This window comes from Silurus aristotelis (assembly GCF_946808225.1).
Source record: "Silurus aristotelis genome assembly, chromosome: 8".
NCBI classification, from domain to species: domain Eukaryota; kingdom Metazoa; phylum Chordata; class Actinopteri; order Siluriformes; family Siluridae; genus Silurus; species Silurus aristotelis.
In genome coordinates this window covers 9,690,282-9,704,609 of record NC_139581.1, presented here as the reverse complement: position 1 = coordinate 9,704,609, position 14,328 = coordinate 9,690,282, and the positions used below count along the sequence as shown (strand labels likewise).

Sequence of the window (14,328 nt, the reverse complement as noted above, 5' to 3'; positions counted from 1 at the left end):
TCTTACCAGCTGCAATTAACAAGTTTCATTTCAAATGTCAGAAAATGTGGTGTAATATATTAAATCACATATTGAACACACATGCACACTCAGTGTGGTGGAAAATCTCATGTCTTAATACATAATTATACTATATGTTCAATTATAAGCACTGTACTGCCTAATAATGTACTGCCTTTTCTTGATAATATACTGTATGCAATCCAATAAAATGCAAAAATAGAAGATGAATGCATTACATTCACTCTGAGCACAGAAATATTCAAAACCAATTCTGTGTAGCTACAGAGACACACGTGAAGAAAAATGTTCAGTACAAAGTAGGTTTCATGAAAATTAGTTTGTGTTTTCCACCAGTCTATGCAAAATTTCAGTATCTAAGCTGACTAATAAGAGAAGTGGTAGAGAGACTTTGTGGGCTTGGTCTCAAAAAAGATGGCTCTGTAAACTCCCAAATTTTCTCTTGCTTCACCCCACTTCCCGAAATCAATTGATCAGAATAAAAGCAGTTATTGAAGATGAATGAATAAATAAATGTAAGATTGCTTTGTTTTCTTTTTAACTATAGATTAGTTCAGCATACCAGTATTTTTAAAGACTGATATAATGAATTAATTGTTGTAAATAATTAGAACAGAATAATTAATAGCTTTTAAGAGGAAACTTGTTTGCATCACTGTGTATTGGTAAAAGTATTTGTTTGACAGTGTATTTTTTGAAAAAAAAAAAAATTATTAAAGTTGGGACACTGTATAAAATGTAAATAAAAACAGAATGCAATGATTTGCAAATCTCATAAACCCATAAACCCATATGTATTCACAACTGAACAAAGAAAACATATCAAATGGTTAAACTGAGAAAATGTACTATTTGATAGTAAAAAAAAATCTATGTAATTTTTAATTTATTGGCTGCAACATGTTTAAAATAAAATTAGGGCAGGGCAACAAAAGTCTTGAAAAACTAAGTGTTATTAAAATTAAACAGTTGGAGAAACATTTTTGTAACGAATTAAAATAATTGACAAAAGGAAAGCACCGGGGCGAAAATGAAGGTAAATAAAGAACGCTCTGCTTGGTGAACTATTGCCTGTCTCTCTTTCTTCCAGCGTGGGACCAGTGACATTTATACAATAGGTTTATGAGATTTGCAATTTACTTAATCCTGTTTTTAGTTACATTTTACACAGTATTCCAACTTCTCTGTAATTGGGGTTGTATACAAAAGAATAATAAAAAAAAAATCTGTGTTTATTAAAACAAGTAAAAGGTCAGGGTCAATGTATTAAGCATTTTATTTTTATACTTTAACTTGTACAACCAAAAACATAAAGAGAACACAATAGTATTTGCATTATTATTAGAGCTACAAACTACCCAAATACAAATGCAAAACAAGCCTTTTCATTTGCTATAATGCGATAGCAAGCCACAAGCCTTTTTTGTTGTCCTACTTAAAAATAATAATATGGAAAGTCTCATTATAATAATGACGTCTCGAAGAAAGTTTCAGTTTCCAGTTATAAAGTCAGTTGAGGCTTAGGTGTTAAATTGGCTTCATATATGAACTAAGTGTGTGGGAAATGAACATTGGTTGGTTAACCACCAGTCACTTAAAGGAACTAAAACCTCCACCTACTGAAATGTAAAAAATAGTTTAATCTGTTTTGCTGTTCACTGGACCTTACAAATATTCAAAATATCCTAATTTCTTAGGCATCAACTCAATCTTCCTTATTTAAAAAATAAACACATACAAAGCATGACTAGAATTCTTATTCGATCTATTTGTATGTAGTTTAAGCATTAAAAGAATTTTATATTTTAAAAGAGATGATAATTTTTCAAATTCCAAATGTCATCAAATATTCCCATATACATTGAGGTCAACCGTGTTGGTGTAGTCATCACCATAATCCTGTTGAAAAAAAGACATAGGAAGAAAGAGTTCAGAATCTGCAGATAAAAAAATCTACACAAGGCAGCTTAAATTTGTATACCAAAATAATATTTTTAAAAATATTTTAATCTACTATATATAACTACTTTAAAAACTACTAATACAAATACATTGATTCTCTTATTGTTAGTTTTTTTCAAGAAAAATCCAACAGGCAAGCTATAAAAGTATTAGGTTGGTGATCATTTAACATGGCAAATATAAATAAAAATATATGACAAGAACAACTTACATCTGAACATCCACCACCAGACTTCTTGTAGGCTTTTTTGCCACTAAAATTTTGAGAAAAAAAAGATTGTGATGTTAATGTAAATGTATGTGTTTATCCCTGATTAGCAGCCTGGGGTGACTGTAGCAAGAAAAAACACCCTTAGATGTTATGAGGAAGAAACCTTGAGAGGAACCAGACTCAAAAGGGAACCCATCTTCATTTGGATAATATCAAGAGTGTGATTATAAATCTTAAAAACAATACAAAACACCAGAGAGTAAGAACTACCATGAGCACCGGAGTGTGTGATTATGAGTAATGTCCTTTCTACAGTCTTATACAGTCAGTTGACTTTGTGGAACAAGGAGCTACTGAGCAACTCATAAAACAGCTCAACACCTAAAATCATCATAGATCCAACACAAACTCCTCCATGCCAGAGCCTTTAAAAATTCAAAGAAGTCCAAACTCTACATGAAGTGGGATCCAAATGGTACTGTAGAGCAGTTTATCAGACAGGAAGTCATGTACTGTATGCTGCATAAGCCATGTACATTGTATATGCATTACAGAATTTGCACAGATACCAAATGACTATGTGAAATAGAGAAACAAGTGTGATAAGCAATGTAGAAGCTAGATAATAAATGTATGTGAATGTATGTGGCTTCACACCACAGGGCATAATAGATTGTGTCAGAAATCAATTTTAAACCTCCCCAGTGGTTTTCTCAAGTGTCATATGTTATTGTTACAGCATTGAGATCTGAGAATCATTGATAATCATATCACCCGTCCACATTACAACAAATACTGTACATCAAATAAAATCTTCTGTTTTGTCAAGCAAAAGTGAAAAAGAAGGATTTTTTTCTCTTGGCTTTTTTGTTAGATTTTTGTGTATTTGGTCCACCCCTGGTATATGCATGTAGGCCTCAGTGTAACATGCATAGTGTGTAATAGTTATGAAATAAAACAGAGAAATACAATGCATGCAAGGTACTCTACCTGTTCGGAGATGGAAAACGGGGTTTTGAGAATCCTGCTGATCCTGTCGCATTGCTCGCACAGTTGTTCGGCCTTTAAACACAGAAGTTGGGTTATTTTCTTGACCAACAGATGTCGGAAGACTATGAGTTTATATACATTTTAGTAGCTGCTGGATTGCAAGAACACTACCATACAGCTGATATAAAGTATAGAGTAGATATGATTTAAGTTTACAGAGCAACTTCTTAAAACATATTTAAACATATAAAAATACAAAATATATAATATAGTTACTTTAATAAAGTATGATATGATGCATAAAAAAAAAATACTTACCTAATGCCACTATTATGTTCATGCCTTCCACCACGGACCCTATTTAGCAATAAAAAATAAATAGGTTTGTGTAAAAAAAAGAAATCTTTTGATTATAAAACATATTCTTAAAACAGCTTTTAATTATGTTTAATTTAACAAACTAACAGTTCCATCTTTCCTGTCCACATAATAAAATGTTATAACATAGATGGCATGTAACCTTGTATGCATAGTTAATAGAAGATTTATCAGGATTTCATGAGCACTCATCATTGCACATATCTGATATGCTTAGAGAATTTCCGATCTTCTTTGGAAAACAGCAGTTCACAGTATAAGTGCCAAGTTAATGTTGGACAACCTGTAATAATCTCTATGGCTTGAAAGCTTTTTCCTCTGATATTTAATAACTTACAAAATGCAATCTTAATTCATTCTACTTAATTCTGTATGCCTGGAAATAAACACGAATGCATTGTGTTCTTTCAGAAAAGAGCTATGTTTGCTTTTCCTGTAATGCAAGAGGAACAGAAAAAAGGAACAGAAAATAAAGATATTTTAAATAAAAGCTGCCATTAGTAAGACTTCTTAATAATGTCTAGTTAAGAATCTTATTTAACTTTTTATGAATAAACTTTGTCACCCCGTGCCTGACTGAATCATTAACAATCATGATCAAAACATGGACTAACAGTGTTTTACACTATTCTGCTTTTTGCCTTCCTACTTAAACTACAAGTAAGAAATAAAACACAGCAGGACATGAAGTTACTCTCACAACTAATAATTTACTAATAATTAGCTTTTTTATATTTTTTAAAGATATATTAAAGAATGATTTGTCACACTTAATAATTGTTTATAGTTAGTCACGTTACTGGAAAACCTCTGCAGGTGTGGAATTTTTTTTTATTTGCACTTTATACTATTTGTAAAATACTCTTTACAAATTGAAAACTATTGATCTCTCATCATCAAATTCAGAATCATCAGAAGCAGAATACTTGATCCTATAGGGAAATTGTTTGGTTGTTGCTGCTCACAGTTAAAGATTAAAGTAAAAATAAAAATAAGACATTATAAATAAATATACATACAGTGTTAAGGTATATATTAAGTGAAATGAAATGTGTAGCAGCATGAAATGGATTTTGAAGCAGCATTGAAAAACCAGATGGCATACAATAATAGTTATTACACCTGCAACTAAGTATTATTATTATCTAATAATTAACAATTAAAAAAATGTAGTTATCAGTAATCAGTAATCAGTAGCTATCTGTGAGTATGAGGAAATGGATAAGCCACTGGTCTACAAAGTAGAACTTGCCGATGAGCTAATATTAAATATTAAATATTAGGTATTTAATTTTAATACATTTATTTGCAAACAATATTTATCATGCATATGACCAGCAGGCTTGCAAAGACAACATCGCAATGAGACATTGCAATGATAACATCGATATGATCTTTTAATAGTTTTTCCTAGGGCTGCAACAACCGATTAGTTGGGCTGTAAGATAACAGGGTAAGGAAATGGCAGACAGTACAGGGTCAAGCGGCAGCAGGAAAAGTGTGTGTCCCAAGTCATCCACTACTTCCGTGGGTCAATTGGTAACGGGCCGCACAGAAATAATACATAACTTACATTATTTACGTTTTGTCTGATTCTGAACGGTTTTATTTTGAAAAAAAATAATGGATTCTCTCAGACACATCTGTCTATGAATCACTCTTGATGCATGTCAAGATTCTTCGGTCACATGTCTTACCTACATCCGCTACCTTCTTAAAGAGGCTGCTCCACCCGGTGACACATAACACATTACCACTAAATTTAAACCCCCAAGCTAGCAAAATTAACAAAAAAACAACACAGTGGATTCACGTTTATTATTATATTTAGAAAATACCATACTGTTTTTATGCTAGTTGTATCATTTTATTTTGTTGTATTTATCCGCCACACCTTAAAGGCTGGTCCGTGAAAATATTGTACGACATTAAACCGGTGCGTGGCACTGATCCCTGGCATGAGAGCAATTTATATTAAACGCAACAAAGAAAGCTGTACCTGGAAGTTATGAAAAAAGGAGCGTGTGTGGTATGAAAGTGATGCACAAGTACAACAAAAGAAAACACACTGGTGTCACGGATGAAGGCAAAACATCAGCACGGTAAGTAAAAACTGTATAATCCTCATCATGTAAAAATGGTATAATTTAATGAAGTGCTATTGTGTAAACTGTTTGTTTGCTAACTTTAGGACAGTCGTGCTAAATCCTTTCTGTCTTCACTCGCGAGCATCAGGTTGTGCAATCAGCTCGCTCGAAACATAGTGACGGATTCAATTAAGACACTTCAATAAACACTTAATCTAAAAACTGCAAATAACAGCAGCAGTAAACGATTACATTTTTATTTACTGTTGTGGTTTTCTGTGAATGCTTATACATTTGTATACCAATGCATATTTTTTTTTCTTTTTTTTAAACAAAACTGTTAGCTTGCTGTGTTTCTCCATTTCATTCTCTTTTCATAGCATTTGTCTACTACAACATTTACCTTACTGCAGCTTTACTACGTTCAAATGCAACGTTAAATTTTTTTTTTTTTTTTACCGAATATAAAACCCAGCATGGATAATTTTGTTATTTTGACCAAGCATATTTGATAAATCATTGCTGTTTTGGTATTAAACCATTTGCAAAACAGATTTTCATATTGTTAAGCACTGATCTCATAAAGGATCAGTTATATCTTTATAGCAACCAGTCACCACAACCACTATAAGAATAAGAATTGAACATTTTAGGTAACGTTTAGGAGGCTTTTAATATTAAGACTTTATTGATGAAACAAAAGCTTGCACAAAAGAAGGTACAGAGCTATTTGCTTTATTACTCATGAGGAATAGCAGTGAAGTCCAACCATGCTTTTACTGTATAATGTAATTCCTATTTTATTCAGATTTGTAGTGGATCATCCTGAAATTGTATTTTTATTAAAACATGTCTAATGCTGAGGCCTATAAGATGCAAGTAATCTAAGTAAATATCTAAGTAAATATCTAAGTAATCTAAGTAAATATCTAAGACTAAATAAAAAAAAAAAAATATATATATATATATATATATATATATATATATATATATATATATATATATATATATATATATATATATATATATATATATACACACTTTATGTTGAAGTGGATATATATAAAAAGAGGCAACAGATGCAGAAGTCTACTTAGATTAGATCTGAGGGAACCAGGCTTTGTCCCCAATGCTCCTCATCCATCAATCTGGATGATTAAAAATAACTGACTCTGTTGATTAAAGGAAAACAACCATATGAGTCATTCTAGAAAGTTTACTCTGCCTCACTAGCATTCTTCCTGGAATCCAAATATTTGACTTTACTGTAAATGGTATACAAAATGTAGTGTAAAAGATAATGCATCCTTACCTGCGAGATATTCTGGATAGACGACTCCACACCCTGTGTAGAACATAGAATGAGGTCCATTATTTTTATGATACTAAATCACACTGTAGTGTATAGTAGAATAATTGGAGTGGAAAAATAATGCATCTGATATCAGCCAATATCCATGTTTGTGACAGTGAATGTATCTTATTTTTAAAAGTGAAATTGTATCAGTGCCAGAATGGAAATGATAACATATAGAAATTATTAACATGGTGTAAACCATAAAAACTATTACCAGCTTAACCAGCTTTAGCATAGCATAATAGGAATTAAAAATAATGCAAAGGTTTAATAGCAATTGTATTAATTACTTACCCATCTGGGTTCCTAGTCTGGAGATCTTGAATTTGTCGCCTGATGATGTAAATGGAAAAAATAAATCCATCTTAATCCCCAGCTAGGCTCTAGATACACTTTATCTCTGGCCAAGATATCAATTACTGAATAAATGATTAATTCCTATCTGATATAACCTTAAGATATGTGACTTCCATAACTTACATAACATATCAATTATGGAAGTCACATATGTATATTTTGCAATAATGTGTATTTCACATAAACATGCAAAAAAAATTACACAACTTTATCCAGACTCACTTGTATCTCTTCGTCACAAAGAAACATGCTGTTCCAAATACAATGATGGTTCCAGTCACAGCAACCACAGGAATAATGATGTGAAGGAAGGTTTGTTTACCTAAAAAAAATATTTTAAGCACAGTCCTGAAATTCGTTGTTGTATATATAAATACAAAAGTAAAGTGCAACAGGGGGTCTCAGGAGAGCATTTGTTTAAATCTGACCAATGATAAATCTTAATATTTGCCATTTTGGACACTCCAATGAGTGTACATATTAAATTGGAGCAAAACAAATTTGAAAACAGCATAACATTAATGTAACAACTTAACATTAAAAACAACCTTTATATAAAATGATCTCTATTAGGAAAAGTATTTATATAAGTTTCAAATATGATTGTGACTACAAATGGGATATGTATATGTCATGTGACCCTATGATTAAAAAAATTAAGAAAAAAATAGAGTACCAAAATAATAGATCATGTTTTGCTTATAAAAGTAAAAAAAGTCACTCATTCTACATTTTGGTTACAACAATCTCAGTTACTTCTGTGTAGTGTTCAATTTAACTTATTAATTTAATATAATATAACATAAAAATATCAGTCATCAATGCTATATATTTGGAGTTAAACATGATGTTTGAATTATTATTGTGATGTTTCAGGGGAACCAATGGTAATGATTTTTTAAAGACAAAACTAGCTTTTCTTACGTTTTATGTATATCTTGTGAGTGACTGCAGATTCCAGCATGCCGTGAAAAGAAACGGTGCAGGTGATTTCAGTGTGATCGTCCTCCGGAGTGGCAATAAAGGTCAGCAAGGACTCTACCTCCCAAACTCCATGCCCATTGTCCTTATAGATCAAACTGGGTTTTTCCTCAGTACGACTCCATTTAATAGTCGGGTGGTGTGTGGGACAGGTGTGTCTGATATAACACTTAAAAATAGCAGCTGATCCCTCTGTGAAGGATTCTTCATGATACAGAGTTGGTTCTCGAGGTTTAGCTATAGGTCACATAGAAGGAATAGTTTTTATTATTTAATATAATTACCTCAGTAACTTCAAAATTATATTAATACAAGGATAGCATTATGTATTATAAACTAGTTATAATCCAGTCAAAGATTAAAAGTATCTTAATTAAACTTTATACATAATTTTTAATAATTTTTTTCATTAGTCACCAAGTAAGTTATTCATCTATTTAAAAATTTTAAACATTCATTTTTTTAACATTTGAAATAAAATCAAAATATAGCGGTTTCTGAAATGTGAGCGGTGTACCTTTTGTGTGATATTGTGAATATATCTATATACACTTGCATACACACAATTGCACTGTATATATACAATTGAACACAACATATAGTGAACAGTACCAGTAAACAAGACCAAACTCACGGTTTATTTTGATGGTCACACAATTATTAACAAAAGAGTATTTGTCAATTGTTGGGATTTCAGTTCTGAAGCAGAACGGGCCGTTGTCGTGGTCTTTCACGTCGTTAATTTCCAATGAGCAGTTTTTATCACCCAGGTTGCCAATAAGTTTTGTGCGATCTTTAAAGCTGTCGACAATCTGCAAATAATCTTCATCATAGATGCGATGACCTTCTTTATCCTTTTTGTACCAGATTCCCTTTACCCGAGAGGAAGGAACTGTTTCACCAGGGTAATTAAACTTGCAGGGCAACACTACACAATATGAAACCAGTCCCTCTATTGGAGAGACAACTTCTACCTTCCAAATATCCGCAAAAACAGAGGCAAAGGCAACTGCGAAAGAATGTCGAAATATCAGTCATCAGAAACATTACTTAGGAACATTTAACATTTTTTTTTATTATTACTTGTAATATCCATCTGTATTTAATAAAGAGTGAAATAAATGTCAACATATTGTATCCTAAGTAAATGTTATTCAATACCTTGAAGACTAATCCAGCAGAACAGTATTCTTGACTGAAGATCCATGCTGCAACTGTTACAAAATCAATTCATGCCTGATGTCAGTAACAGTTTAGAGATGACAAAATAAATAATACATCGTAGTCACATCTGTGGTTACTATACTATATTCTATGTTTGAATTTGTAAATAAGAAAAGCATATACATCTAATAGTGGAATAGTGAAGTGAAACAGATTGCAGTACTGCTTCACCTACATTTATTTTCAAATGCACTGTAAAAAATTATTTTGGTGGGTGGTAAATATTACCCTTGCCAATAGTGTACCATTTACTTAATATGTAAGTCAGCACGTTTAATTATATAATAATGAGTAAAATTAACCCACACTACCTAATTATTTATAGTAATCAAGTCAATCAAATAAAATGTTATTTGTCACATACACATACATACGGGTATGACATGCAGTGAAATGCTTTACTAATAACTGCAAACTAAAAATTTTTTTTTAATATATACCCAAAAACGTTGGCCTGTCTGTTAGAGCAAGAGCTATTTGGGGCACATGTTCGTTGGGCGAGCTGGATTGTGGTCATTGTTCTATGTTGGACGAGGAGTTCACGTATAGCTTCGGACATCGGTCATAACGAGCTAACTAAAAACACATTTTCTCTTGTACTAATGTTAAAAATGTGCTTTTTCCGCATTATTGAAGCGCTAATGGTACTGCAAGAACGCGATTTAAAAATTTTACCCATGCTATTATATTCTAATCTAAGTTTTAAGTTACCGAAAGGTAGACAGTAACAAAGCACGTTTGAATGTTAAAATGTAAGTGTTGTGGGTAAGACAAAAAGTTTGGTGTTAAGCTTTAGCTACAGCATTTAAAATATAATTTTAAAGTTGTGCTAAGGAAATGACGTTCGTCACGACAACAAATGTTATTTTAATGTTAAAAAAATAGACATATGGATGTGAACGTCAGATATTTAATGTCATAGCAGTTTAATTTTAAATTCAGCAATTGTGCATTAATTAAGCCTACAATTGTCCACTCCATTAAACAAAAATCCTGAGTAGGCTTAATTTATGCACAATTGCTGAATACACTAGTGTTGAAATCTAAAACATTGTTTTGTTTTGTTTTGTTTTTTAATTATGTCCATAGCCCCTTGTTAAAAAGCACTAATTTATATTAGTACAAATTACCTACCTAATTGTAGGTAGTTTGTACTAATATAAATTAGTGCTTTTCAACAAGGGGCCATTTGCACACATTTTTCTGTTGTGACATGAATATGACTGACTTTAAAATGTGCAGCCATGAATTATGATTAGTTCAATGTGTCAATAATTAGGAATTGTTATAATGTTATGTTGAAATGTTAAATGGAATGTTGCAAATGTAAATGTTTATTCTATTCTGCATGTGTCTGTCTATAGGAATTGGAGTTTACTGTACAAGTTGGATCATTTGTCTGTATGAGGTTAATTTGCCTGCCTTTGAATGTTTAAGTAAACTCAGCTAAACCAAATGATCAGTGGGTGTGGATACAAAACCAATGCATGCATGTTGTTGATAGGATTAATCTATGCACTCAACCTTGAATATCCCAAGAAGCTCAAGAATACTTTTGAAGTATTTTAAAAACTTATTTTGGAGCTAGATGGAGGCAAGTGTCTCAAGAAGGTTCACAGCCTCAAAATTAAACTCATGGAATAGACTGCTTCTTGCCTTTTTTTTGTTGTTGTTGTTGTTAATGTCAAAATGTTTTGAAATGTATCTCACTGTATACATAAAAAATACATCTATTCAAGTATTATTGTCTCAGGATACAGTAATTGGTAAATTTTTAATAGATGTTTGTTATTTGAACAAATAGGTTTAATTAATGAACAAGTAGACACACTATTTAAACAAAGTTAGCCTTATTTTTTTATTTGTATTTTTATAATGCTGTTTGAAGAAAAAAAAATAAATGTCTTGTAATCAAGATTTAAATATGTTCTTGTTGAATATGCAAAGAATCATTTGTTTGATTTTTGGTTGTTTATTAAAAAATTAATGATCTACTCTGTCTGATAACTTTTTAATGTTATTAGTAAGTTTACCTTCCTTATTCAATAATGGTTAGTTATATTGGTTAATTAATAACAGCAATTATTAAATAAATTAAAAAAATACTACAGTGTTAATAATACTCACTTTTAATAAGTAATTCATTGTCTAATATTATGAATAGATTTTACCTAATTATAATTGCCATGTTATAGCTGATTATTATTATTAATTATTATGATTATTATTATTAGCTGATTATTATAGCTGATTATAACAGTATAGGGTGAAATTTACCCAAACAGACTGAATGCAAATTGTTACCTCGCATTTTTTTGGGTAGATTCAATAGGTTATTTTTTACAGTGTGGGAAGGTCAAAAACAGACAATGATAGCCTTTTTATTTACATTTAGGGAATTTTTAAATTAAAGTGAAAGTTACATTTATGGAAGGACAGCCTTACTGTATAACAGCAGCTACATATATGCAGTGGTGGATAAAGAACACGCACACACAATGTATTTAAGTTAAAGTGGAGCTACAATAGGTAAAATATTACTCTAGTAAAAGTAAAAACATTCTTTCTCTCTTTCTCTCTTTCTCTCTTTCTCTGCAGGCTCTTCTGACCCTTGACTCCAGATCATGGGGTGCTGTTCTCGCGGTATTCTCTCCTGCTCTTATTTAAAGCCACAGTACATCCTCGTTGACCTCAAACCTCGATGACCTGTTTCCGCTCATAAATAAAAAGAAACGACTGATTTTGCGAAATGTAGTTGAGTAAAAAGTAAGATATAAGACATTCAAATGTAGTTAAGTTTTCCCAAATAGAAATAATTCACTGCAGATTCACCAAAAAGCTACTTAAGTACAGTAACAAATTACAACTAACTCGTTTCTGTCCACCACTGCAAATATGCACTCATTTGTTATCACTTTGATTTAAAAGGTGTCATTTTTGTGTGGCACCTAATTAATTTTAATTTCTATATTCTAAAACATCTCTTTTACTTGAAACACTATTTAAAATTAAAAATAACAAATCTTTGTGAGTAATTTAATTAAGTAAAGCAATCATGAAGTGTTAGTCAGTGAGATTTGGGTTTTGTATGGAATCAAAATGAGTTATTAGATTCCGCTTGCTGTTGAAAGAGCCACACCCCGGAATTAGTGATGTACTCTAGTAAACGTTCACAAATGTGAGTCAAGTATTATTTTTTTAGTTGTATGTATATTTTTACAGAGATTCACTTACACCCTTTCAAATAATCAGCACATTAACACATCAACACTAGAATTCAGTATATTTCATTATGTTATGCTTCATCTATTCATGCTTCAGGAGGCACTCCATGAGGAAACTGAACATGTTCTTAATCCTATAACATTGTTTAACGTAAAAAAATAATAATAAAAAATCAAACACTTGCTATCACTTAGCCTGTGTTATATCAGTCATAAATTGTTGTTCACTCATGAGTCTCTCTATATTTCTCACTTTTATGCAAATAAATTACTGTAAAAACTTTTAGAAAAAAATATAACAAAATGCTTAACACTGACTGTATATCGTTATATCTTACAGAAGCGGCCAACTAACAAAATGTCACAATATAAAAAAACCTGCTAAACTCAATGATATCCATCTATCTTCACAGCTACTGTTAGATTCACGCTGTTACAGAACATTAATTAACATCTTCTCAATCAAGAGTTCATTGGCACTAAGAAATTATTACCAAATATACTTTACTCTATTCTATAATTGGTACACACTTTAAATATCGAAATATGTGAAATAAACAAGTGAAAACAAGAGAAAAGTATAAACAAGTGAAACAAATATGTGTAAACAAGTGACAAAACTCTTTGTGTGCCACAGGAAACATCTGCTGTTTCCTCTGGTCCTAAAGTCTTTTAAAGGAAGTGTATAAAAAAAAAAAAAAAAAAAAAATACTGTAAACTATATTTAGATCAGACATCCTTTTCTTTCAATATGTTTTAACATTTACTAATAACCTAGAACACATCTTTTTTAACCATCAATGTGGCTGCATTGTTCAAACCTGCATACTAAAAATTTGTTTCAATCAAATCTTATAGAAAATAAAGAATGTTGCCTTCTTTATTTTTATATTAATAGCTTAGCTTGTATAAAATGAATTAATGTCCATACAAATAAAAAATTATTGTGAAATTATAATAGCAATATTGTTGTTGGAAAAATAACTATATATAAACACACACACACATTTATATATATATATATATATATATATATATATATATATATATATATATATATATATATATATATATATATATATATATATATAATTTATTATATATAAAAACAACTTACATTTTGGATGTTAGCTGAAGAACAATTTTTTTAGTCTTTTGAGTAAAAGACTGCCACTGCTCTAGAAATATATTAACTCCCTTGGGGTAAAAGGAGGTGCAAAAAAAAAAGTCCTGCCCACAAATCATTTTTACGAAGTTCGTGCTGTGCTACTTAGCAAAGTCACACTTTTTTTACAAAGTAAAATCTCTTGCCCTTACTTTAATCTGTACAGCTATATACAACAAAAAGATAAGTGAGAAAGTGTCACCAGGAAAGATTTAGAAATGGTTTGCCTCACGATATCTAGCTTTTCTTGACATTGTATTTTTAAATATGTCCGAGACCAAATCAATTTCTCTTCCTCCGTAGGCATAAAAAAGTCTAACTCAGATGTATTAATGTGTGCAGCGTGGGGGTGTGGTGGCTCCAGAGGTTAA

General features: G+C 31.0%; 1 protein-coding gene across 5 annotated transcripts; it reads right to left on the bottom strand.

The window, feature by feature from the left end:
• Positions 1-1,279: 1,279 nt before the first annotated feature.
• Positions 1,280-14,034, bottom strand: LOC310729789 (myelin-associated glycoprotein-like). 5 transcript variants are annotated; one of them, XM_083548281.1, is made up of 14 exons: positions 13,622-13,959; positions 12,897-13,566; positions 12,285-12,566; positions 11,913-12,221; positions 9,506-9,760; positions 8,979-9,353; positions 8,288-8,581; positions 7,586-7,685; positions 7,301-7,339; positions 6,962-6,994; positions 3,503-3,541; positions 3,185-3,256; positions 2,195-2,237; positions 1,280-1,920 (listed from the first exon to the last, which is right to left on the bottom strand). In XM_083548281.1, the coding sequence occupies exons 5-14, from the start codon at positions 9,549-9,551 to the stop codon at positions 1,864-1,866; spliced, it is 1,098 nt and encodes a 365-aa protein (XP_083404407.1). In that variant the 5' UTR covers positions 9,552-9,760; positions 11,913-12,221; positions 12,285-12,566; positions 12,897-13,566; positions 13,622-13,959; the 3' UTR covers positions 1,280-1,863. The 5 variants fall into 5 exon arrangements, with proteins under 5 accessions (XP_083404407.1, XP_083404404.1, XP_083404405.1 ...); XM_083548278.1 differs by lacking the exons at positions 11,913-12,221; positions 12,285-12,566; positions 12,897-13,566 and having other exon boundaries at positions 9,506-9,558; positions 13,910-14,034; XM_083548279.1 differs by lacking the exons at positions 11,913-12,221; positions 12,285-12,566; positions 12,897-13,566 and having other exon boundaries at positions 9,506-9,552; positions 13,910-13,969.
• Between the last annotated feature and the right edge of the window lie 294 nt (positions 14,035-14,328).